This window comes from Anarhichas minor, unplaced genomic scaffold (assembly GCF_050575085.1).
Source record: "Anarhichas minor isolate MPS153535 unplaced genomic scaffold, ASM5057508v1 ptg000020l, whole genome shotgun sequence".
In the NCBI taxonomy this organism is placed as follows: Eukaryota; Metazoa; Chordata; class Actinopteri; order Perciformes; family Anarhichadidae; genus Anarhichas; species Anarhichas minor.
In genome coordinates this window covers 3,205,001-3,230,919 of record NW_027466466.1, presented here as the reverse complement: position 1 = coordinate 3,230,919, position 25,919 = coordinate 3,205,001, and the positions used below count along the sequence as shown (strand labels likewise).

The following is a 25,919-nucleotide window of genomic DNA, read 5'->3' as shown; positions in this document are numbered from 1 at the left end:
CATTACATAACATACAAATCCATTTTAATTCTAGTTTATACTGCAATCGGATAGGAAAACGCACATCAAAACACTTTTGCAAGGCACTGTAGGTCTCGGAATACATAATTAGTGTAGTTCCATTACATAACATAAAAATAGAATATAAATTATAAATTATATATTATATAATGCAATCAGCTAGGAAAAAACATCTAAAATGGGTTGAATACTTTAGGCACTGTAGGTCTCAGTAAAGCCTGGCAGCATGAAAACATGCAAAACGAAAACTGGCTTTAGTGCCCTTGAGCAAGTCATATATTGACTCGTGGCAGCAGGGAGACAGCCACAATAAGCTCTACCAGCCTGTACGCACAGCACCACAGCCATAGAAGTGACTGCAGCCATTCTTAATGTTAGTACCACCGTCCTGTGTTTGACAAGTCAAAATGTTCACTGTGACTTAGCTGTGGAAGATTTAAAACCGAATCATTAGTCACTAGAGTGGATCAGAATTCAGGTTTATTGATTATTTCACCAAATGTTTGGAAGATTACATCACAATATTATGTATAGAACCGTATAGCACTTTAATTTCTATGTATCTTACATTGAAAACTTTACAGTCTGCTTTTTTCATTAACTGTATGTGTGTATATATATATATATATATATATATTTATATTTATATTTTCCCTAGCTTTAGGGAAGAAAAGTAGACATCCATAGTTGCGAGGGAAGGAATGCTTCTCAAAAAATATTTAAATGCACTTTAAATAATTACATACATCCTTCTTTTAAAAAAAGGCATGGAATAAACTACTAAGGATCCAGGATCCAGAGATTCCACTCTGTAGATGCGAGTTTTGGTTTTCGCTCCGTTCCTGAACCTCTCCGTGGTTGAACTCTGACCGTCGGCTGTGACACGACACCGACGGGCGTTCTGACCGCCCGGAGCCAGTTGATACACTGCATGGCGTTAATACATGAGCAAACGTCAGGCAACAGATGTGCAAAAGAGTGTGGGAAATACACAACCACTGTGTCACCTTACAGGCCCAACTGATGGATTAGTGGAGGATTTTATGAGCCAGCTGTAAATCTAAAGCAAGGAGGAGTCGACTCCATGTTAAGCCCTTCAGTGTAAGGCTTACTGGGCCAACGAACAAAGGAATGCATGGCAGAGGGAAGTAGGCAGTTTTTCAACCAACCCTTTCATTGTAAACCAGCAATTATCCTGAACAAATAATCATGAATCAAATTAAAGCAAGTGAGCAAAATAAATAAGTAAAAATCTCATTGACAAAGAATTATAAAGAAGACAGGACGGCTGTGTCACAGAGACGTCACAAACAAAGCCGCGGTAGATCTTTGATAGTGTTTTAAGAGACGCAGAGTTGTTTCAAGTCTCTTTAAAAATGGTAATAGCCCGCTGCTGAATAACACACACATGAGAGGAAACACAGACATTAAAGTGACAAACAATGCTTTGGGACGGGCATCGATACACAAGTTATCACAACGTATTCCGATTAGATCACCAAACTCACATTAAGGGCGACACACTGATGGTGTCATCATTTTCTGACAGGCACAGGTGGCCGAGAGATTTTCCGCAAAGCCGCAAATGTAAAGTTCATCGAATTCACCAGTATCGTTCATTTGCATTCAGCATGTACTTATACTTGTTTTGTTAAGTATTTGAAAAAAAAAGAAAAAAAAAAAAAAAGTCAAAATCAGGTACAATAACAATAAATTATTTGTTTACAGATCTTTTCTTGTCATTACAAGTTGAGATGAGTGTCAGGGGGATGATGAATGACAACAGTCAGCAGAGAGCGTCGGTCACAGTGCTGTTCACCCCCGAGAGACAGAAGGGAGGAAGGACAGGGCAAAGACTTCTCTGCAAGCTGAGTGCAGTAGAAAAGCTGAACACTGTGATGCAGACTCCTGAACCGACACCGAAGAGCTACAGTCTTATTGTCATCACCCTCTGTGATCGGTTCCAGTCCAGAAGAGAGGATAAGTTCTCCCATGTGTCCACCTGTTACTAACGTCCGCCCGCCATCGCTCCATCCGCGGTACCCAGCCCCCGCTCGTTCTAGGATGCGGGAGTTCGGGCCGCCGTCCCCTCGGGAGCAGCGATGTGGAAGACGGAGCCAATGCGCAGGAAGAAGCGCCTGAGGACGGCCCGCAGCTCTGGGATCAGGTCAAACTGCATCATTTCACACAGGTGGGGGTAGTAGCAGGACGCATGGGGCTTGAACTGGAGAGGAAGTGAGAAAACATACATTGGCACCACGATTTGAACCAAGTGGTGTACTGTGTGTGCTTTAAAGGGGACATCTCACGGAAAAAAAGTCACTTTTTCCAGAGGTGAAACTATATATTTCTCACAAGCCAATCAGAGCAGACAGGGCTGTTTTTTTGGGAGAGGTCTTAAAGAGACAGGCGCTAAAATGGAGCGTTTCAAACAGAGGTTGAATATATATATATATATATATATATATATATATATATATATATATATATATATATATATATATATATATATATATCAGACAATATGATAAAAAAAGAATGCGTTTTTTAAAGCATGTAAACGTGTTCTAGTATAAGCCCCAAATACAAGTATGAACATGAAAATGAGCATATGTCCCCTTTAATTCCTGCTAACCAAAGTATTTGCTGAATATGTTTCCAGTGTAATTGGATATATTTACAATATACAGGACAGAAAGGAGGAGCGGTTGTTCTGGGTAGTGTTGGCCCCGCTGGGAGGCCAATAAGTTCACAGCAGGGTGTTAAATGAATGTGTCAGGGGGAGATTTCTGTCTTTACTGATGTATGTTTTTGCAGCTCTTATGGGCAATTTCTTTGAATTACGAAATTGCATTCAGGCAAATAAACACAATTTGTGTAGCAAATATTTGTTTTTACAACTTGCCTAAAATCCACAGCAGGCCTTGCACAAGAGTCTGGTGCCGGCCAGTCCACGTGAAAACAATACTGCTCTCATTTTTTGTTGATGCAGTGGTTAGTGTGGTATTGGCTTTTTTTTTTTTTCTAAAGCGGGCCGCACGGCGCCAACATTTCCTCCTGCTTCAAGCTGCATGCTGGGTTGTTTTCTAACCAAACAACTTCTACAGTTTTAGTCTAAAACGCCCAGGAAAGAAACCCTGAGTCATGGGCTGCATGAATCATTGGTGAATCATACACTCACACAGAGTGCATGATTCATAGGTGACAGCTCACAAAAACATGAAATCAATACTAAAGGAAATATTAAAAAAGGGTCAAATACATTTTTGACCCCCGTCCTTTTCAAATTAATGGACCTTTTATCAACTCCCTGTGGTATCTTTTATTTCTGATCGTGGTTCAGATTTAATCAGTTGGCCGTATTTATGATCCAGAGCTACATAACGTTTGAGTCCTGAGGCACACCTGTCCAGCCTCGATCAACTAACGTTACTAACGTTGAGTTGGAAGCAGCGTCGGAAATACACGAGGGCAAAGGGCAAAACTGCCCCTAAGAAATATCATTTTCATCCGGTTTCTTCAGACGAACATCCGGTTTTCAGAATAAGATGCCAACAAAGTACACATATTGCATAATGGAAATTAGATTAAATGAATTATATTCACATTAAGTATAAAACATGCTGCATCTCGTGAGTTAAAGGTAAAATACACCTAAATTGTGCATAAAGTGTCTTTATTCTTTGATTTGAGGGTTGCTGGAAATGAATAATACCTGACTGACAGTCAATTAAGATATTTTACTAAGCAAAAACTCTGAACTGAATTTGTACCTTCAAATGGCACATTTTTTAAATTTTTAAGGTGCTATAAAAATGTTTTTCTCAAAAATTCCACACAATGACTAATGCATAAGTTCAGGACAAAAATTAGTAATATCACAATATTTGAGGTGCTACAAAAATATCTTTCTCAATAATTCCATACAATGACTGATGTATATGTAATCAAGGCATCGTTGACTTAATAATTGTTAACAGTTGTTTAAAAAATTTAATAACAATAAATAACCACAAAGAAATAAGAATAAAATTGAATATGATTGTCTGATTTATGTTTGTTTTTTGTTAAATAAATCTAAGAAAACACTTTGAATCTGTAGACTACTGCTAATAGTCTTATTATTGCCATTTGATGAGAATTGCTCATATACTGTAAGCCTAAATAAGTATATTTATTATTATTTATTATTTATCACAAAGGTTAAATGTTATTTCACAAGTTTCAAAAAGTGCCCCCAATTTTTTGAAAATGCCCCTGGATTTCAGTCAGTGGGGGCAAAAGTTGGCCCCAAAAAAATATGTAAATTTCCTACCCTGGTTGGAAGTATACTCTCTGTGTGTGTGTGTGTGTGTGTGTCATAGACATCATCTAAAGACGGACCACATGACAGCTCCCCAAAAGTGAAGCCAAAACACTTTGATCAGTCATAAATCCTGCCCCCTCCATGTTAGTGGTCAAACAATGTTTCCCCTAAGATGTTTTCTGTAATTTTAGGCAGTCGTTATCACGCTGATGTGTGCTGAAGTGTTCACTTTTAAATCAGTTATTTGATGTTTTAAAAACAGTTGTGATTGACAGCTGCTCTGAGTGAAGGAGGCTTGGGAACTGTACTTTAGAGGAGATGTAACTTTAACTTTCCATAACCGTCACGGGTCAGTGTACAACAACATCTGTCAATAAATGTATGGATAGAGATATTACAGTTGTGTCTTTCCAGCCAAACAACCACCGCGTTGCTAACGTAGCAGCTAGGTGGCTCATGCTAACAAGCTGCGGCTGTGCTCGGCTCGTGATTGGCTCGGGGGAGGTGTCTCGGCCGGTCGCCATTGCTGCGACTCCAGCCCACCCGATCTCCAGAAAAACTCAAGATGGCAGCCACCCGATATTTTGGCTTCCCTTTTGTACAGTGGGAGGTGGAGAAGCGTCGTCCATTCATATGTATACAGTCTACATGGTGTGTGTGTGTGTGTTCCTGCCTTGTTATCGGGCAGCCGTAGCGTCCTGGTGAGCAGCAGCATCAGCAGGCTGTTCCAAGCCTCCCTGTGGCTCTCTGAGGTCAGACTGATGAAGTAGGCCAGAGCTTCACTACACACCCTGAGAGAGACCACCCAACACACACGAAGGATTATAACAAACACAACACTGACGCATCTCCACCACTGAAGAGGCAGAGGTGGTTGGTCTGTACCAGAGCTACTGCAGCACAATCATGATTATCATTACTGTTATTATAGAAGGCTACACGTCTTGAATTAAAGCACCAAAACCAGTTATTTAACGACAAACACCACACATACGTACAAGTGATGTAATACATGAGTCAACTGCAGCGATGCAGCTGCTCAGTGAAAAACACAAGGTGATTTTTGTACCAGGCTCTGGCATGCCAATACATTCTACTAAATACACACACACAGTGTACAGTTCATAAATATATAATGAGTGTATGAGCCATGTGTCAAAACAGCTCACCCAACACGGAACAAACGCCAGAGCTGCACTTTTCTGCAAGGGACACAGCTGGTGCTTATTTATCTAAGGTTCAACGTTTATGCAAGCAACAACAAACTGGGAACACCTCAGAGTCAGCAGATTAACCATTTGTTTTTTTTACAATGCTTTTTCTGTCAGTTAGATCAGAAAAAAAAGCATTTTTTTAAGGATAAGTCTGGTGATATATCTTTCTTATTGGTTTCACACAAAAGACCAAAACCGTGTCCGTATGTTGTACTCACAGCAGCAGGCGTATCTGGATGTCCGGCCACGAGGCCTGCAGCTGGAGGTCAGAGTACATCCTGAACAAGATCCTCAGGCTGCAGGCCAGACTGCTGGTCTCCTGCTTCAGCAAGTTGGGCTTAGATTTCCCTTTGAAGCCTGAGGGCAAAAAGAGACCGATCATCGGCAACGAAACCCAAAACAACAACAGAGGGCTTTGCATGGCTTGGTGATTATATTCTGTATCTCTGTCAAATAAAGGCAAAACATGACAAAACAATGACTATCTATGCAGGTTTCTACCTCAAGAAAGACCTTTTAGGGCAGTGAGGTTAAAAATATATTCTAAGACACTGCGAGGCTGTCTCCCTCACAAGACACCGTCTCATAACTTTGACATGCTTCTAAAACACTCTCCTGTACATCACATCTATAGAACAAGTGCAAAAGACAGAGATAATTTAATGAACTGAGCTGTCCCGGAGGACCTTTCCTCTCCACCTACCTGCCCTCCACAGCGCTGTCCTCTGCTCATTGTTGGAGTTGAAGTCCTTGGCGAAAGTGTGCGACTCCAGCAGGCAGTCCAGCAGCTTGAAGAGGTGTGCAGAGGTCATGTGTGTGTACATGCCTTGCTCTGAGCCCGCCTCGCCTCCCTCAGCCTCCGACTCCTCCAGAGCGTCTCGCTGACGGGAGGACCGTTTTAGACAACTTTAGCCAAGTATAGCTGACAATTTGAGATTACACAGGGCTGTCCCTTTAAGCTTTTTTTAGTGTGTGAATTATGAGCTTTCACTTTTGCCAACACAAAGGGCAATTTTACAATCTATCAACACAGTAGCTGGTGTAACTTACCTGTGCAGCGGCCATGTTCTCAGCATCCTCCTTCTTGCTGGTTGCTGGGTAAAATACAATGTTGTCTATGGTCTGGATAAGTTCAAGCTGTACGACGCATTTAATCAGCAGCCCTGCAAACAGCTTCTGGTCCGAAAGTCCTTCAGAACAAAAACATAAAAACAAGTGGTGAAGAGACATGAGCGTAGAACTGACTTTGTAGAGGGCAGTTAAAAAACAGTCACACAAATATGTGATGTAATCGTTTATTTTATCCATTTGTTTTTCAAATAGAGGTTCAGGGTGAATTTGCACCTTGCAGTGGGTGTGAATGTGTGTGTGTGTGCACTCACTAGCATTGGACTTGCCCTTCCACGTGTCGTCGCTGGACATCTGACTGTGTCCTCTCTCAGACAGAGCTCTGTCGTAGCTGCTCTGGGACACGCTGTCGAAATCAGCATCCTGGAGACAAACGGCAACAAACGACATGGATATTCCCAGGTTAGTGTCCTACTTCTGACACGGGGGGAAGGTTGGTAGGAAATATAGCAGCACTTTCACTGGCTGAAAGCAGCGAATCATGTTTCAAAACAAGTGTGAAGCACGTGCTGTAATTATTGTCAAGTTTATACGAGTGTATTTGTTTATTTTCTTACAAAATGCTTGCCATCTGCAGTTTCATCTTCCTGTCCAGCCGGTCGCCAAGTCAACAAACTGAAAAGCAAACAGAATGGCAGATCAGGCGTGAGGTGATAACTTGCATCCTGTCACAGAAGCACAATAACCTTCAACTACATTAGCCTCACTCTTTGCTTGACTTCACTCATTATCTTCCCTCTGAGGTGCTTTCTTTGACAACTGTGAGTTTTGTCTTCAAAACAGTAACATCTGTCTGAATGAACGCTATTATCAAGACGTTCCAGTGCAACATTTTTGAGCGGATTGAATTGAAGCGAAGTTGCGTGCAATGGTTCAGGACGTACGCGTGAGGGCTGGTGTTTTGGAAGATCTCCAGCATACAGGAGCAGGTGATGTTCCAGACCTCGGGGCTGAACTTCTCCCCGTTCAGGATCACCAGGTTCTCCAGACAGTTTGTCCCCGACCGAGCCAGCTGCTCGTTGTCTGTGAAGGAAAGGTTAATCAGCACCTTTGGAGAAACAGACAGGAGTGCCAGCACAAGACCAAAGCAACGCACTGCTGTGGATGGAGGCACATGTATTTTAGACAGTTCAAAATATCAGTTTAAGTGCTATTTTTCGAAAAGTTTCAAAATGTTTTTGTTTTTTTTAACTGAAACATAATGCATAACATAATTTTTGTATATACCCTTAATGATCTATCACTAACTACAAACTAGCAGTTCTGCACAGCACCTAATCTGACACAGCATAGTGGGTGTTACCCCTCTGCCTTGAGAGCATTATTTGCTCTTTGTTCGTACAGTTGAGTATGACGGTGTTCTGCTTCGCATGTCTAAATTAATTTGAGCACCCACCTTGCCTGACACACCACTGTAGCTGTGTGAAAATGTCAGCCAGCAGGATTTCACTGAGAGGCTCATAAAACTGGGTGAACACGTCACAGATGGCATACAGAGCGTGGTTACATGTCGTCGTCATCCACTCGGTTTTCTGGAGGCAAACAAGAGAAACAAAAATTTCACTCTCACAAAAGACGATATCCTTCAGATATCCAAGTGGCTTGTCGAGACACAGACAACCGTGGGACTTGACGGCCTGCTACCAGTGACCTCTGACCTCTGTCTGCTGCTCGGGGAGCTTCATGTTGTCAAAGATGCGGAAGACGATTCTGAAGAGGTCGTGCCACCAATGCTTCTCGAAGGTGTGACCGTAGCTCTTCATGATCTCGAACATGACCGTGAGACCTCTGTCAGAAGCAAAGACAAACAGTTCACAGCTCTGCACCCAGCAGGAGCAGAGAGGGCGCGATATGGGATCACAGGCTCAGCATGGGCTCGTGACGCAGTCTGATAACACTTTTTAGTGTTAAATCCTTTTGTTTGTTTAGTTTTCTTTTTTATATGTTTTGTACTTGGAAGCAATCGGGGCAGGTTAAGTACTAGCATTAGGGGGGTGGAGGCTTTGTAGGACACCTCACTGTAGCTGAAAGTGCTTCAAATTCAAACTAGTCACCACAGTGAAATGACAGGACGAGCAACACACTACGCTGAGCTGTTTATCTACCTGGTCCGGACATCCAGCTGGCAGCGGTTGATGATACAAGAGAGCTCGAACAGAATGGGAAACCAGCCGCGGACCCACACCCGATCACCAGGGGCCACATTCATGTCATCACTGGTGTATTCCCTCAGGGCCTGGACAGGGACACATGAAGTGTAATGTTACATGATAAGGTTAAAAGACATCACATAGTGCTATTCGCAAATGACAGATAAATGCCATTATCGTGTCACATTACTGCATCAGTACAGACAACTCAGTTCCCACCTGTGGCCTTTCTGAGACGTATTTAGCACAGTGTCGTATGAGTCTGATGGCCTCCATGCTGGTGTCAGGAAAAGCTGCGTTGCAGACAAACTCCGACAGGCACTTCACTGCATCTTGGAACGAATCGATAGCAGCTGCAAAGTGCTCCTGGAAGGTGTTCACTGAGTGATGAAGAGAGGGAACGAAGATAAGAAAACAAGAATGATTTCAAGATTCCAAGAGCAATGGAAGGCAGGGCCGGCCAACTAGCTAACTTTAACCTAGCCTAAGCTAGGGTTAGCCAGCTAGTTGTAACTTCTACGCGGCATGGATCTGGCGTTGGTTGCTTCGTAACACGAACAGGACGCTGACTGCAGTTCACATTAACAGCCACCGGTGTCAATAATAACAAAGGTTTCCTGAAAGTTACATATAGCACCTTTAAATCTCATCTCATCCTCACATTTTTAGAAAAGCTTAAGCAGGACAGAGGATCTGTCTCGCCGTCAGCTGAGCAGTTTGAAACAGCACAACGTCTTGTCACAGTTTTTGAGCCAAAATGGCTGCCACGAGGAGAGAGCTGCAGTCATACTCACTGACAATGTGCCCAGTGGTCTGGAAGGCCAGCTCCACGATGGTCTCATCGTGGTCGGAGGCTGCCTGGTGAAACACTGAGAAGATGTTCTTCCAACCTGAACGGATGTTGGCCGCCTGGGAGTTAACCATCTGAGCCACACACCTGATCACCATGTCTCTGATAGTGGGGGACCTGGGGGGAGGGGGCAGTGTTATCTATTGTAAACAACCCATTTGTTCTCTGAATCATTATGTAGCTTCTTACTATAAATATACAGAGGCCACTTGTGTACTGAGAAAGTCTCTCATCTGGCCCTATTAGAACATATTACCTGTTCTTCTTCATGATGTGCTCAAAGGGCCTGAGGAAGTCTTTCTGGAAGCGGAAGTTGGCCAGCTCTCCTTTCTCCAAGAACTTCATGGAGAGTTGCCTCAGTGAGTCCACAGCAAAGATGGCTACATCCTCATTGGGGTTACAGCCCACCTAGAGGAAGACACGGCAGTCATGAGTGGGGCTCAGCTGTTAGCTCAGCTATTAACTATGATTTGTTCCTTTCCAAGACAGTTTGGTCAACATGTGTACTCTACACCCTAATTTAAGTTAACATTTATTGTTTGTTGTTTTTTTGGCCACTTGGGGGAAGGGCAGCAAGCTGTAAGAGCAGACAATTTGACAAATGTTAACAAAAGTTGGTTATTTACACATCCAGCACACACAGAGCAACATTCGCATTCGTTTAGCGCTGTGTTTCTGGCCAACATTCACTCCGACTGTACGAATAATTGCACAGTGACAGACTTAAAATGGCTTTACTGATTCACTGTTCCATCCATTTTTGGATCTTTGTACCTTTGGGATTGGAACAAACAGCTATGCATGTGTGTTTACAGTGACACTGCATGGGAGATTAAAAGCTCTACTTGAACTCGTGTGTCCAATCTTAGAACTAAACATGCCCCACCTAAGCACATTAAAATAAATGACAACGTCGTGCAAACTCACAGCCTGTGTAGACATAATTAACGAGCCTTTTTACGTCCCTGTAGCAGTAATAAATCAGCAAGGTGCCACACAGTGTCATCCCGTTGTTACCTTCTTCACTAATAAATATATATATATATATATAAATATAAATTTAAGCAGTAGGCTAAGTTACCGTGACATCACCCATTGGATTGTGGACTACAGTTTTGAAGCATCGAGTTCGGCCGTTACCATCTTGTCTTTTTGTGTCACGAGTGGGGTGAGCCAAGCACATCCAACACTAAATTTGACATTTTTAGGCAATCATAAAGGTTACAATTAACTTTCCTGAACTAAAACACAGTGAAAAGGTTGAAGTTGGAAGACAAAAACATGGACGATGCCATAGTAGAGACCTGTCAATCACAAGGGAGCCTAAAGCATACCCTGCTTCGTGGTCTATTTGACACTAAATGGACCATCATTTACTAAATGAACATCATGTTGTATTGAAGAAGACTTGAAACTAGAGATTGAGACCATAAACTCATGTTTACAATGTTTACTGAGGTAATAAATCAAGTGAGAAGTAGAGTCATTTTCTCATAGACTTCTATACAACCAGAATTATTTTAGCAATCAGAGGAGTCGCCCCCTGCTGGCCAGTAGAGAGAATGCAAGTTTAAGGCACTTAAACGCATTGGCTTCACTCAGACTTTGCAAATCCTTTAGTCCACTGACCTTGTTGAAGTGGTCTCCTATGACCTGCCAAATTCGAGACCACTGCAGCCTGATGCGGTTCATGTTATAGTAGGAGATTTCCACAATCTTTTGCAAGCTGAACATCCTCGCCTGGTGTGCCGAGGCCAGCTCATCCATGGACACCGCGCACAGCCACCGCACAAAGTCCACTGGAAACAATTAACCAGCAACACGCCATGAATAACTTCTCTTTCTTTGTGACGTACACGAACAGAGATACTGAACGCAACACTCACCAATTGCATTTCCATCTAGTCTGGTGGAACCAGTGAAGATCCTGCAAAAAAAAAAGAAGAAAAGCAGCTTTAGTATTTGTAGGAACAGAACCCTTCATTCATCATAAAGGGCCGCATATAGATGCCTTTACTATGTCATTAATTTCCTTTAATGCCTTACCGGTCCACAGCTACCACCACACTCTGAGAGCTGGTCTCTCCTACTGACTCCTGGATGTGAGCCATCTGTCTCTTGTCCTGACTTCCCACCAGGTTACCTGCAACATCAAACATACAGTCAGGCATCACACATACAACACATGAACACACAGTGAACAAGGTATTAATGCAGAAATGGATGTATGTTTGCGCTTATCTTAATTAAGAGCGCTACTGTTTAACATAAAACAATAGCTGCTTTGCAGTCAATACAGTTAACGTTGGCTAGTACTTTAGAAGCACAACAGTAACTTGTAGTTTTGATGAGAATCCTCAAGATAGAGACACAGTTTATATATGATTATAAGAGTTAGGGGTTGAATTGTGAATAGAAGTTATGCTGTGTGTGTGAGTGTGTGCATCTTACCGAGGCCCAGGGGCATGAACTCCTCTGTGCCGGAGGGTAAGCCCCTTATGCCGGCCTCCTTGTCCCGGACCACCCCTGAGATGTAGCGCGTCTTCACCCCTGTGCCGATCAACTGGGCGAGCTCCAGCTGACTGATGCACCTCAAGATCTACAACACAAAGACGTACGCCACAAACAACTTTTAGGGGGTTGGATGGTTTATCTATTTTAGAATAGCTATGATCTTGTAAGTCATTATGAAAATGAAACTGAAAAACGAGAAGAAAGAAATAAAGACTAATAAAACAGTGAGTTAGTATCTCATCTCAAATAATCAGTTTCTCATTATCTATTATTTTGAGATAGTAAGTCAACTGTTGAAAACGTATTATTATTTTGAGACAAGAAAGTAATCATTTTAAGATACTGAATCGTTATTTTGAGAAAGTTTCTCATTACACTGCAATACTAAATCATTATTGCTCAATACTAAGTCAATATTTTGAGAAAGTTTGTCATGATAATGACTTAACAGGAGTTTCCATTTAGTTTTTGGTTTTGCTGGCTGCAATGGGCTTTCATAGAGAACAGTTTTGATCATGTTTATATGAGAATGTCATCCTGGATCATAAAGAGGCTCTTCTATTATTAAACTCCAGAGGATGAAGCATTGTCCTTGGGTGGCGAGAACATAATTCCCCAGGAGCCTCTCAGTACGTGTCCTTGGTTTGGGCTGAAAGTTAACTAAAGATAAAAGCACTGAAAGTTATTCATGGAGCTTCCTACACCGAGACGGACTAAAGCTAGGACTGTTTCACTGTTTCAACATACTCTCGGCTATAAAAAAAAAAGAATTATGATCACGTATTGTATTTCTCTGACAGCAATATTCAGTGAGACGTTTCAAAATGCAATTTTTTGCATGTGAAGGATTTATGTTCGCAGCCTAATAATAAAGGCAACTAAACTACCTATGTCGTATATAAATATATGTGACTGCAAAGAAAATCTAAATATCTAATCATAATCATATTTATTCACTTCCCAATAATCCATTGACAATAGGCTGTAAGTAAACACTGGCAAGCCACCTGCTCGACTTTAACAATAGAAAAAAATATATATATATATATATATATATATATAAACAAATTGTTGGTTCTGACAGACCCCAATTATCAATGTTACGAAGCTACATTAGTTTGCGATGTAGCACTGTTGAATTGTATTGCATTAAACTGATTATAATGAGTGTTTTTAATAGTTTGTCTACACAATACAGCCTTCAAAGTGACCATACATTCAAATCAACTGAGTTTACAGTCTAAACAGTTCAAACTAAAAGGGAACGTACACGAAGGTTTTGCAGTGCTGTTGTTTTACACTGCATTCGTTTTTAATCGAGGTATATCTAATAAACTGGCAGCTGAGTGTATGTGCAGGTTCTCTTCTATCACGAGGTATTTGTGATATCCAATAATGCTTTTCCTTTGTGCTACTACTGCTCATAAACCCCGTTAGGAAAGACTCGCCTCATGCCAGGAGTTGCCCAGGTAGTTTCCGTCTGTGTGGGCCACGGTGATCAGCGTCTTGATGGTGTCAATGTTCTTCTGCTTCATCTCCGTGATGCTGGAACTGGCCGTCAGCAGGGTGAACCTGGCCAAGGCTTGGACGTACGCGTCTCGCTCCAGCTACAGACAGGAAGGCCAGTTTACTACACAGTCGTAGTTTCACGCTGTTTTAAACACCAAGAACGCTGAGCCAATACAAAAAGAATTATTGGCGGATCATGTGACCAGCTGAGAATAAACTAAAAATACACATAATTGACAGATCTCCAGACCTGCATGTTGAAGATGCTGGCGATCCTGATTGCACATCGAATGCCCTCCAGACACAGCGAGGCCACCTCTGGGTCGTCACAGTCCTGCAGTCCCACGCTGAACGCTGCCAGCAACGGGGTCCACGCCAGCTACAACCGACAGAAATTATTATATTATTACATGTCCAGGACGTCCACAGATTGTTACGTTGCCTCTCTGCTTCAATCTAAATCAGTAGTACCTTGAACATGGGCCTGACATGCTCCAGGTGTGTAGCGCTGAAGAAGGGTGCCTGGGCGTGGCTGACAGCCTCCATCAGAGCTTTGGCGGTCTTTGCCATCTGCTCCATCTCCACGTTGTACAGCAGACGCCGCTGCTTCTCACTGGCTACATCTGGACACAAGAGGACATGAGCGTTTCGGATGTTTGTCATCAAACGGCTAACAGTGTCACAGAGAAGGACACCAGCCAGTGTGATGTTTTATTTCAGCGAGTGATCCTGACGGAAAGAAGGGAGGCAAGTACTCACTCTGCTTGGTGGACTTTGGGGTGATGGAGATCTCTTTGCTCTCCTTCATGGCAATCTTCTTGCCTGCAATCTCATCGTATATGGAAGACAGATACTCCTCAGGCAGGTCCTTGCTGTCGTTGATACCGCGGTTCATCTTGATGTACTGCTCCTTCGTCATCTTGTTCTTCACCTACATAAATGAAGGATATTGAGAGAGGCAGTAGGAGCTCAGTTCAGCTGATTTACTGCACACACAAAAAGAGTGATGTGTGGGATTTTAACGTTTTTTACTCCTTTGACTCGATTATTACGGTCAACATAAAAAAAAAAGAATACATATGGGCAACGTAATAACTATTACAGGCTGTCATATCACACTGGTCTGGATCAGGAAGGTACACAAACAGACCGTCTTTAGTGTTGTGGTGCTGTATGGAGTAGAATGCAACTTTTAATTTACTGCAATAGACTTTAGAGCTGCAAATAAAGTTATGTCACTGTCTAATATTGTCTCCCCCCCCGGCTAAAGTCTGTATGTGTGTCACGGTGTGCCATATTTCACACCTGCTTTTCCCAGACTTGAAATTTCAGATGGAATTTCCTCTGTCACGGCGACCTGTCAGCAGTGATAAATCAGATGCAGCAGCTATTTGTCGAGGGCTGAGACGGATAAGGGCCTGCTGCCAATGCAGAGGACTCCGGTGAAGAAACGCAGAGTCGTCCAGCAAAAATGTTGAACCTCGTGGGACTGTTGCCGAAACGCTACGTCACACGGCGAGGCGCTGCTGTGCCCGAACCAAATACGAGCATTCGCTGGTAGATTAATATGTGTTGCTTTGATACGGTTAGCCTGGTGATTGGAGTGTCATAAAATAACTCCTGTCTAAGAGTGTTATAAACTACTGTACAGTGTTTTGGTTCCTGATAAGCCTTCAAGCACACACTTCCTGCATCGTATTTCATCGTCTGGGCAGTAGCTGAAACAACACCCCTCCACCAAAGCCTCCACTTTTTTCTTTGTAAATAAAAACAGGGCTGTTTTTACAGAAGCCCTGAGAGGCAAGTGAGAAAAATAACTTCTAGTCTGTAAATAGTTTTTTATGATGGTGAGGAATAAAATGTTTTGCCTGGATAGTCTTTTTAATTTCCTTTTGTTTGGCAGGTGAATCTTTTGTTGTGTTCAGGAGAAGTTTTCAGTGTTTGTTGTTGTAACACTAATTTCGGCCACAAGAGGCTGAAGTGCACCACTGCTTTATGTGCTAGATAAGACCAAAAGTGTTTATGCTTTCTTCTTTCTTAAACGTCTCCATGCACTCTAAACACACATGTGTGTAAGCAAGTCATGTAACATTACTGTCATGTCTTAATTTTGGATAGAATGAATGCTTTTAGTTATTTTATCCTGATAACAACTAAAAAAGGCAACTTACAAAGATTACCCTTGAAAAATATTTTTTTTGCCAAACAATTATTTTTTCTCACTTGCCCCTCGGAGCCTCCGTAGATTTCATCTGAACGTCTTGAAATACATATTGCATTTGTCAAAAAAACATATTTTTAACGGTGCAGCTTTTCTTCCAATTACCCTGCGTAAAACCTTGGCGTGATCCTTGCGTAAATAACAACAAACGCCATGTGAATCTCAAATAAAGATCCTTCCACAGAGAGACGAGACACACCCGCATACTGGACAATACACTGGCCCACATATTGTGATGACAGTGACAATCCACCGTTCTCACCTGAGGACTGTGCAGGTCTGTGGTGAGCATAATGATGGAGTACGCCAGCACGTAGGCAGTGTCTGCACTGGCAAACAGGATCTGTCTACAAAAGTCGGCACATCGGGGAAACAGTTAGTAGTTTGCTTGCTTTTAAATCAAACGTAAACCTTTGTGACTAAGAATACAAAGACAATTTGACAAGCACCAACCAATCCCTCCATGCCCTTATATTTCAGTAGGAACTCTGAGGTGGGTCTTACCCCTGGTTGCACTCCAAGTATCGAGCAGCAAACTTCTCCATCAGCCTGTCGATCTTCTGGGCCTCACCAGGCAGCCTGAAGCCTTCCAGGAACGCCCTGAGTGCCGAGACAAAGTCCCGGCCGCAAAAGTCCAACTGGTCCACATAGCAGTACATCGCTTCTATGTTGAACTTGATGTTCTCGCCCAGGAACTCTCCCACCTGGGTCTGTGGATGCAGAGGAAAAGTGGCTTGAAAAACTGCTTTGTTGCCCGAGAATACAGCGTTGTATACTTTAAATGAGTGTAATCCCTCACAGTGTCCAGTCTGTCCTCCTGATGTAAGAACTGGGCGATGTCCTCGGCTGCAGAACCCAGCATGCCCTGGTCCTGCAGGTACTGGATACCTCGCTTTGGCTTCTTGTTGAAACTGGGGAGAGAGAGCAGAGGAAAACAATCAATGTTCATCTTCTCTAAACAAGTATGAAGTATAAAAGGTGAAAATTTTCCACTCTGTTCCATTGATAACGGCTGATCCTGAGTAATATTGACCAGGTTGAGAAAAACGGGGCTCACAGTTCGATGCCGTGCTCGATGATGTCCTTCTGCTGTTTGATAACCTCGTACTGCTCGGGATGGTCCGCCTGCGACAGCGCCATGATGGAGGAGACGGTGGAGTCGAGGGAACTGATGCTGTCTCGACGTCCGGCCAGCGGCTCCGGGAGCTTCAGCTCTGCTCCGTCGCTATCGGACGGATGCTCCTGGCCTGCAAACAGATCGCACATATGTTTAGACTCCCTCCCCCTCTCATATGCATTGTTCTACAGATTTACTGTACGCCGCACACTTACCGAGGTTAGCTTGAAGGTTTGGATTGACATACATGTCTTTGCTCCACTCCACCATACATTTGAGGATGGACACCAGACACTCCAAACCCTTTTTACGTAGGCTCAGCTCCTGTGGGTATTAAAAAGATGATCATTTACACATTAATATGAATAGTAATATAACATATGAATGTGAAACACTGAACCACCTGACCAGAAAGATACCTCGTTAATCAAAACGTGTGCTCCTATGGTGTTGATCCTTATATTATGCAACAAAGGGACACTGAACCCTTGATTGTACCTGCAGAGGAGTCATCCCGAGCTCCTGACCACTCCGGCCCTGAGCGATCTTAGACAGGTCGCTGACAAGGCGCTCGAAGATGTTTGCTGCATTCAAGTCACAGTCGTAGTTCACGTAGATGTCAACCACGCACTGGGCATCTGGGGGGGAGGAAGTACATTTCTTGAGATACGGCAGGGCGATAATGTGATCAGTAAATACAATAATGACTTGATTTGCAGCACTGTTTTCCTGCACGGAGAGAATCAAGATGGCTGCTCAAATGCCGAGCCACTTTTACCAAAACCTGGCCAACAATGAAACTTATTTCACGACCTTTGTGTTCAATGCATCTCTGAAATAACAACGTCAGAATCACTCCGGAGAAAAGACGGCATGGTAGGATGATGCGCAACAACACTGCTGTAGCGCCGGGTGTGCACGTGACTCGTGCTGCTAGAACACATGATTACAGCTTCAGCATGGTCATGGGGAAATATGAGAAGCAGCTACCACCGCGAGAGTTAAGCCCGTTACAGTCTTCCACCTTGTTCGATGAATGTGATGGCAATGTCACATGTTGATCTCTGAAAAAGCTCCGGTCTGAATCTAATGCCGGCGGATTAAGATAAAAGCTGAAGCAGCACAAGTTTACAGAGGGATTAAATGCTCATCTTGTTCTGCATTATCACTGGGATATAATTCTCACATAAGTATCATGTCCATTAAGTATGAAACACTGTCAAACATTCATGCAAATTGCCTGGAAGATTGCATTTCATGTCTGACAGGGCCGTAGTTCGACTGCGTTTGTATAATTCCTTCGTCATGCGTCAGTGGATTTGTACCTGCACAGATGCGCGTTAGTGTCTGGATAACCATCCACTTGTGCTCAAAGGAGCTGGTCGAAGTCTCCAGGATGGTCAGAAAAATCTCCCGGAAAAACACCTGAGGCAAAATGGATGAGAGAGATTAAGTGTCAGTGTGACTCTTTGATCAAACGAGCTGCAACAGGTACGTTTCTCTCTTCGCTCTAAGATGTGCCAGACAAACAAACTCGGCACAGCAAAATCTGTTGCCGTTACTCTGCGTCTGTACCTCAATCTGCATCTTCAGGTGGACCTTGAAGTGGGAGAGCAATGTGAGGAAGATAGCCAGCGAAAGCTCAAAGACCTCAGGCACAGAGGAGACGCCGTTTTTGGACAGCGCCACGCACAGATACTGTTTGATGGCGTTGACGAACATCTCGTGAGTGCGAAACACCGGCCCGGCGCCCTGCAGCACGGAGAGCAGCAGCTGCAGGGACACAATCTTGGAGCGCAACTCATGGGACCTGCAGAGGAGAGGGATTGTTACACTGAGGAGACATATATATATATATATAAATATATAGCAACATGCTCAGTATATATAAATGCGCCTTAATATCAATAAATAGTGTTCCAGTTTACTCTAAGTTGAGAGAAACACAAGATACTTTGGTGTAATGGTGGTCCGCCGTGGTATTTATTTAATGTAGGTCAGACTGACTTCTTTGTGAGCTTCTTCCGGGCTCAGTTTACTCTGGCCTATTCACATTGACGGGCTCAGGGTCTAATGTTACAGTAACTAGAGACGACAGCCACACCACGATGGAAAAGGGCAAGCTAACCTGTGGAGACTGAGCTGAAGCCCTGTGCGTAAGCCAAAGGCCTCTGTATTTGTTTGGGCAAACTGTTGCCATATAAGAAGACCAAAGGTGTGTCAAGGAAGGTTTTCAGAGTACAAGCGTTGGTGATTTAGGATGCGTTTTCCCTTCATCGATTGAAAAACTGTTTTTAAAATATCTTCATGGTGTGATGTAAAACAGAAACGTGGCCGACTGAGATAAAGTAAAGCAGACTGGTTGTTGTAGAAGTAATCGTACATTTAGAGGTTGTATGAAACAAAGCACTCACTTTGGGTCCGGAGGTCCTTCGGCCAGAGGCTTCATGGAGAGTTTGCACAGAGAGCGGAACACCAGAAAGGCGTCTTTCTGCAGGATGTGAGAGAACCGGGCGGCACCGTGGGGTCCCTGCAGGGCCTCAGCATCCTGAGACAGATGAAGAAAGTCTGCCTTACTTGTTATGCAAACAATACGACAACATAAAAAAAGTTCAAACAGCTCGGATTTGTCTGGCTCCAACCTTTTTAGGTAATTTTAAAACTTTTCTTGTTCGGTGTTATGGTGTCAGTGTGGTTGGCTGGCTAGCTAGTTAGCTCGGTAGCTTGTCCTTCTCCAGCGAGGCGGAGTGCTGCCGCAGGCCACCAGCCCGCTGTGCGTCTGTTTGCCCAGCTAGCTAGCCGTCTGCTAGTTAGCAAACTAGCTCGCTAGCTAATTCCACCATGCTTCAATGGTACACTGGCTGAACAAAGATGTCACTTATCTGGTGACAGCAATGTGCTTTCCTACACTATGACAAGAGTGCGTGGATGAAGCATTAACTTTATAAATTGTACTTATTTACTCTGGCTCTCTATACCCTTCCTACGACTCCACTGCTCGTTTTAGTCAATAAAACCAAACCTCAATGAGTCTTCGGCTTGCCACAAGTCAGTTCAGTTTATAAGGAAGTTAGCCCGCTACAATGGCTCACTAGTCTTAACCAGCCGGTAGGGGCCCCAAGTGATGTGTAAAAAGCCATTTCCGGCAAAGGGCTAGGCTAAAAACAAGCCTAACCAAGTCAGTTGTAGGAGACATTTTGGTCTTTGTTTCGGCTCAAAAACTGACATTTATGTAAAAGTTTGTTCTCATTTCGAACCTGTACTGCTGTTTAATAACTGATGTGTTAACACTGCTCACCAGCATATCTGTGGAGGAAACAGAAGAGCGGTCCTCAATGATGCCGTTCATCTGCTGACTCTCTGTTCTGACTCTGGGGGGAGCAACTTCTGTGTCATCGACAGGGTGGGCTGGGTGCTCACCTCCTGGAGGAGAGGCCACAGGATATATTATCAGGTCATGACCATGAAAGAAAAACAGTCGCCAACAAGTGTATTGACATTTATCAGAACATAAGAGACAGAGGACGTAAATGAGAGAATAACTAATACACAACAGAGGAGTAAGTTCTGACCTGTCCCACTGAGCACCTGTGTTGGCGGTTGCTCTCCCTCCACTTCCTCAGTCGCCGATGACTCTGGTGGATTTGGATTGCTCTCTGGTTTGTCCACTTCCTCAGCTGTCTCAGCTACTGCAGGAGGTGTCTCCACACCTTCATCTTCAAAAACTGAATCTGATGCAATTAAATAAAGAGTATGAGGATTAAAGAAGCCATTATGTGAATAACTTCACAATCCACAGGTACACCTTCAGATATTCCTTAAAGATTTAGAGGGAAAACAGATTGTCAAAACAGTTGACACATACCTCTTGATGGCGTGACCTGTTCCGCTCCTCCATTCATCGGAGCGCTGTCGCCCTCAGGTTCTCCATTGATTGACGGTGTGTCTGGCGCTTGGTCCTGGTCCTGGTCCAGGTCAGGGGCTGGCGGTGGGGGCGTGGAGCTGGTGGTGTCGGTGGCAGTGAGGTCCGGAGAACTGGCTGCCGGGGATGGCGACCCCTGGGGCTCCGGAGTAGGCGTCCGGTCAGACCGGGGGGAGCCAGACCTCCGATTACCCGGCACTGGAGACGGGTTCTGCTGGGGGAGACGAAGCCGGTCCTTCTCCTGCTCCTGGGCCTCCAGAGCCTGTGGGGGCAGCGGAAGGAGAAGAGGAGCCATGTAGACGAATTGTTTTATAAAAACAGAATTTGGATGTCAGGACATTTGGAAAAATTGGATAAAAATAAATTGTTAAATAGTGGTGAGCCTGTGATTCCACATTATTTCAATTAAAACGTCAAGTTACAACCTCTACGATCTGTTGTATGGACATAGAGTAACAACATTAAATGCACTGACAGCCTGGTTCTCCATGCGTGTGAAGATAACGTTGAGCATCTGTGTGAGAGTGGCCTTGGCCGTGGTCTGGTTGATGAGGTTGCGGCTGGCCAGGTAGATGTTGTAGCAGGTCCTGACGGTGAGCAGCACCGTGCCCTCATGAATCTCTATGTGCGGGGAGGTCACCGCCGTCAGCAGGGCCTGGACGGAGAGAGAAGGAAGTCAAGAGTTATCAGGCAGGACGTCTTGTTTAGAAGATGCTGCCGCTGTACCTGCTGAGTCACCACTCGACTTCCCTATAAAAGGCGCGTAAAAAGTTGCAGAAGTGCGGTTGTCGTACTCATTTCGATGTTAGTCAAAAGATGATTATTAAAAAACATGATATATCATTTTGTGTTCAAGTTTGCATTAGTCAGTGTAAACAAACGTCACCGACATTCAGGTCTCAGTCAGCGGTCAGTGTAAGACAAACATGTGGATTATCTGCTATGAATCTTTTGTCAACAGTGGTAAAACGGAGTGCTTCTTACAGCAGGAGAGACTTTGCCCTTGCCAAACAACCAGAATGTGTATTTCATTCAGAAAGAGGAAACTTCAACAAGCAGCAGTTATGAATCACACCTACTGCCCAAACACGAGGCAGGTTGTCAAGCCAAAAAAGTGACCAGGAAATGTGAATAAATGTGAGGAAAAAAAGAGAATAAAATTGGTAAAAGTGTGCACTAGTTAGGATATATAATATGGTCAATGGCACTTTGATCCTTTCTCAATAACGATGTTATTTATGGAGGACTTAAGTGTCTCATTCCTCCCGGCTGTGTGACAACAACGCTGACAGCTGGAGGATCTGAAGGCTGCCAGATGTTCGGTGAGGCGACGCGTATACCTTGATGATCTGTAGCTGGACTCCCTCGTCGGTCTGCGGGCCCTGGAAGCAGTTGCAGACGGTCTCCATCAGCCGGTCGATGAGCCTCTTGCCCGGGGTTCTGCTGTCCGGGGCATTGCCTGTGATGTGGCCGTACGCGATCAGCTTCTACCGGGGAGGAACAGTGCACAGGTTAGAGCGGCAGAGCGAGTGTGGAACTCGCTGAGCAGGTCGGGGTCTTGTATTATTCAAGCCCAGTGAGTTTAGGGTTTATTTCAGTGTTTGTGTTTCTTAATTATGAGTATGTGAGAAAATCATTGTGTGTCCACAAGTGTTATTACGGGTTAATTTGATCAAAGATGAGCATGTGTTTAAAAGAGGCGCAGAGCCAAAGATATCCTGACCTTTAGAGTCAAGTATAGGTCAAGTCCCAAAACGCTGGGTCCTACATTTCCCATAATGCAACTATGATAATATTAACAATAAAACTACATTTTAAGGGCATCTTTCTAAACGAACCTACAAAGTGCTTTACATGGGTACATTTAGATTAAGACAAGTAACACCAGCAATTACAGGGACAGAAATGAAACAAAACGCATAGCAGGTACACAAAGTGTAATAAAAATGTGAGTCCGAGTGTGTGTGTGCGCGCGCACGCGTGTGTGGTCCTTCAATAATTAATTTTCATTCCAGCACTAGCACACTGAATGTAGGTTTCTTAGTGGATTATAACCAATGTGACCACACAAGTGTAGCTACTACGAAAAGCTACAAGCAGATTAAAGGATGGCTTGTGTGTGTGGAATGTGGAGCCATTGATCCAGGTGAACTTCAGGAGTGTCAAACAGGTGTAACAAGATCTCCCACAACCTGCTAACCAGCACAAGATGGGTAACAACCAATAATTACCTGGCAGTGAGAAAGTGAAGCAGAAGATGTTGAGATTATTTAACTGTACTCGTGTGCACACGCCTGTTTGTGTGTGTGTGTGTGTGTGAGAATACTAACCTGCAGACAGTCCAAAGAGGTGCTAACTATCCGGGGGGACTTTGACTGACAGGCCAACTCGAAGGGCAGCACGTATTTGTCCGCCTCGATGTAATTGGCTCTGGGTGGGACCACGGTACCATCCCTGCAGGTAATGAGGAGAGCAAACAGCTGGGTCAACTACAAACACGGTCCCATCGAGACTTGAAATGGCAACTCCAGTAGATGTGAATAGATAACGTGCTGTGGAAGCATTTTACTGTACATCTATATCTTCACAGTGCAGAATTTGACTGAGCTTTAAACCTTAGAAAAGCATAATGTTGAATAACTGTTTGCCTATAGCAGCAGAAATAATATATATATATATATATATATATATATATATATATATATATATATATATATATATATATATATATATATATATATATATATATATATATATATATATATATATATATATATATATATATATATATATATATATATATATATATATATATATATATATATATATATATATATATATATATATATATAAGCTGAAGGCTGTTTGAAGTGCTGCTAATATACTCCAAAGTAGCAAATCACCTTAGTCACAAATCACAGAGAGCAGCTGGGGTTTACTGCAGATGGGCAAACCTTACATTGACTTCTTGCCTCGCTTCACAAGAAAAAGAATAATAATCACAAACTAACTGCTGTGCGTGCATTCAGTCACTCATTCATTCATTAATTCAGGGAAAACTGTGTGTGCATAACAATACTTACTTTTGTTTTTCGAGCTCTGCCTTGATTTCATCTATGGAGGGAGACAAAGGAGATTAAATGTTACTGGAGGCTGAACTTTGACCCTTGGTGTGACATGATTTGACCGTAGATCTGGGGGTTACTGGGCCAATCACAGGTCTGACTGCAGAAGGACCCGTTTTTCTTTACTTGTCACAGTATACTATTGTATATTGAGCAGGATTTAATCTGAGACGACTCCCATGTTTCATTACTAATCCCATTCGGTTCAACTGAACATCGTCCCTCAGATATTTGGTCTGTCTCTTATTACCCGCATCCCCATTTCCATCTGCTCTGCTATCAGAGGCCTTTCTCCCTAAATCAATTTCTATTTCTTCATACTTCTTTAACTGGCATTGATCTGTCCATAGCTGTACACACACTACTCAGATACCCAGTGTCGCAGCCTCCAACAGCGAGCAGTGGTGCGCGTTCAGCCTGATTGTGACCAACCAAATCGATTCGCTTCACAACCTACGTGGTGGCGGACACGACTGCACTCGAGCGGAAATTAGCTTGAGCAATATTCACCTCACATGTCCCCGTAACAGTGGTGAATGCATGACTTGTCATTTCATGTCATAGAAATGTGTCAGCTCAGTTCCTTTCTCAGCGACTTAACGCTGGACCTAAATGTAGAAGGGTATTCATAATGCTCGTCGCCTGGATAAGCTCTAGTGTTTCACTTAAAGAAACAGCCGTTAAGAACTAACCTCTCTTTCCACAGTATGCATATTTAATCATGGGGGGCAACAGATGCAAAGGCCTGCAATCCACAGCGCAACAACTTTGATATTTGAACAGAAGAGCACTGGGGAAGATGAGGTGTTTATGTATCTGTAGTAAAACACCAGACAGTAAGTCAGTGTGACCATGCAACACAAACACACATAGGTAGTGAGAGGAGTCGAAAAGGAGTGTTGTGTTCTACTGGCATCATGAATAATGAGAGAGTGTCACTGGCAGACATAGCAGCTCTAACACACAGACCCCTCAGCCCACCTCTCACGTGGTCCTGCACTAAACTATACCTTAATAATGAAGCACAACTTCCTGGTTTGCCAATTTCTCAATTACCTGTATTGAGACCAAGAGAGAGGCACTGTGCACAAAAACAAATATTAGCTAACTGTATCCGTCAGTACCACAGTACTATACGAAGTACTTGATTGTGTACTTAGTGTCACAATCTGTTAAAGCCTCTATACCAACAAGATATTGTTCAATTTGCACAATAACCATATGACAAGAAAGTGGGTGCACACAAATGGGCTGGGCACCTCTAGCTAAAATATAAACAGAAATATCACGATGAGGTGAGGAGCCTGGTGTGTGTAGGTGTGTGTTGGTGTGTAACACTATCCGCGGTTGTGTTGAATGGAAAAGCACGGGCGTCACAGTATCCTGGAGTTGGGTAGCATCCTGTGTGTCTGGGTGCAGAGCAGGACTGGGCTGTCTGGCTGGGTGACAGTGCTACGTACAACACTGGGATTGGTCTGTTTGGCTAGCTAACCTAGCCGTAACTAGCTAACGCGAGCTATCCATTAGCTTGTTTAGCCGCTGACGTTGACAGCGGTGACGGTGGCGTGAAGGCATGATGAAAGCATCGTAGAATGAACAATAAGACGTGAGAGTGTTGCCCCACACACATAACGCTGTCTTGTAGACGCCAACGGGCAGCTAAACAGACGGCGAAGGCCATTCAGATGCTAACGCGAGCGCTAGCTAACTGGAGACGTTGGCTCTCCCTCGTCTCTCAAGACGTTTCAGTGAAGCCCGACATAAAAACACGGTGCTCGGAAAAAATAGTACACAAAACAAACCCACTTACCAAGCGCCACCTGACAGGCTTTTCGAAGCTGG

The 25,919-nt window shown here is 43.5% G+C and overlaps 1 protein-coding gene across 1 annotated transcript in view; it reads right to left on the bottom strand.

Annotated features, from left to right (window-relative positions):
• Positions 1-483: 483 nt before the first annotated feature.
• arfgef2 (ADP-ribosylation factor guanine nucleotide-exchange factor 2 (brefeldin A-inhibited)) overlaps positions 484-25,919 on the bottom strand; it is a 25,835-nt gene continuing 399 nt past the window's right edge. The window contains exons 1-39 of the mRNA XM_076095539.1: positions 25,888-25,919; positions 24,036-24,066; positions 23,283-23,406; positions 22,293-22,439; positions 21,428-21,607; positions 20,896-21,214; positions 20,603-20,761; positions 20,329-20,453; positions 19,445-19,578; positions 18,606-18,840; positions 18,356-18,455; positions 17,529-17,668; positions 17,246-17,354; positions 16,971-17,160; positions 16,713-16,824; positions 16,418-16,623; positions 16,176-16,260; positions 14,452-14,623; positions 14,164-14,315; positions 13,943-14,071; positions 13,632-13,790; positions 12,121-12,268; positions 11,716-11,812; positions 11,556-11,596; positions 11,299-11,468; positions 9,926-10,077; positions 9,614-9,786; positions 9,039-9,199; positions 8,775-8,905; positions 8,328-8,457; positions 8,066-8,201; positions 7,554-7,692; positions 7,227-7,284; positions 6,924-7,032; positions 6,592-6,731; positions 6,245-6,422; positions 5,760-5,898; positions 5,001-5,118; positions 484-2,245 (exon numbers count right to left, since the gene is read on the bottom strand). The exon at positions 25,888-25,919 is cut by the window's right edge and continues 399 nt beyond it. Coding sequence (XP_075951654.1) covers positions 2,081-2,245; positions 5,001-5,118; positions 5,760-5,898; positions 6,245-6,422; positions 6,592-6,731; positions 6,924-7,032; positions 7,227-7,284; positions 7,554-7,692; positions 8,066-8,201; positions 8,328-8,457; positions 8,775-8,905; positions 9,039-9,199; positions 9,614-9,786; positions 9,926-10,077; positions 11,299-11,468; positions 11,556-11,596; positions 11,716-11,812; positions 12,121-12,268; positions 13,632-13,790; positions 13,943-14,071; positions 14,164-14,315; positions 14,452-14,623; positions 16,176-16,260; positions 16,418-16,623; positions 16,713-16,824; positions 16,971-17,160; positions 17,246-17,354; positions 17,529-17,668; positions 18,356-18,455; positions 18,606-18,840; positions 19,445-19,578; positions 20,329-20,453; positions 20,603-20,761; positions 20,896-21,214; positions 21,428-21,607; positions 22,293-22,439; positions 23,283-23,406; positions 24,036-24,066; positions 25,888-25,919 — 5,425 coding nt within the window. The 3' untranslated portion in view covers positions 484-2,080. The remainder of the gene's footprint in view (positions 2,246-5,000; positions 5,119-5,759; positions 5,899-6,244; positions 6,423-6,591; positions 6,732-6,923; positions 7,033-7,226; positions 7,285-7,553; positions 7,693-8,065; positions 8,202-8,327; positions 8,458-8,774; positions 8,906-9,038; positions 9,200-9,613; positions 9,787-9,925; positions 10,078-11,298; positions 11,469-11,555; positions 11,597-11,715; positions 11,813-12,120; positions 12,269-13,631; positions 13,791-13,942; positions 14,072-14,163; positions 14,316-14,451; positions 14,624-16,175; positions 16,261-16,417; positions 16,624-16,712; positions 16,825-16,970; positions 17,161-17,245; positions 17,355-17,528; positions 17,669-18,355; positions 18,456-18,605; positions 18,841-19,444; positions 19,579-20,328; positions 20,454-20,602; positions 20,762-20,895; positions 21,215-21,427; positions 21,608-22,292; positions 22,440-23,282; positions 23,407-24,035; positions 24,067-25,887) is intronic.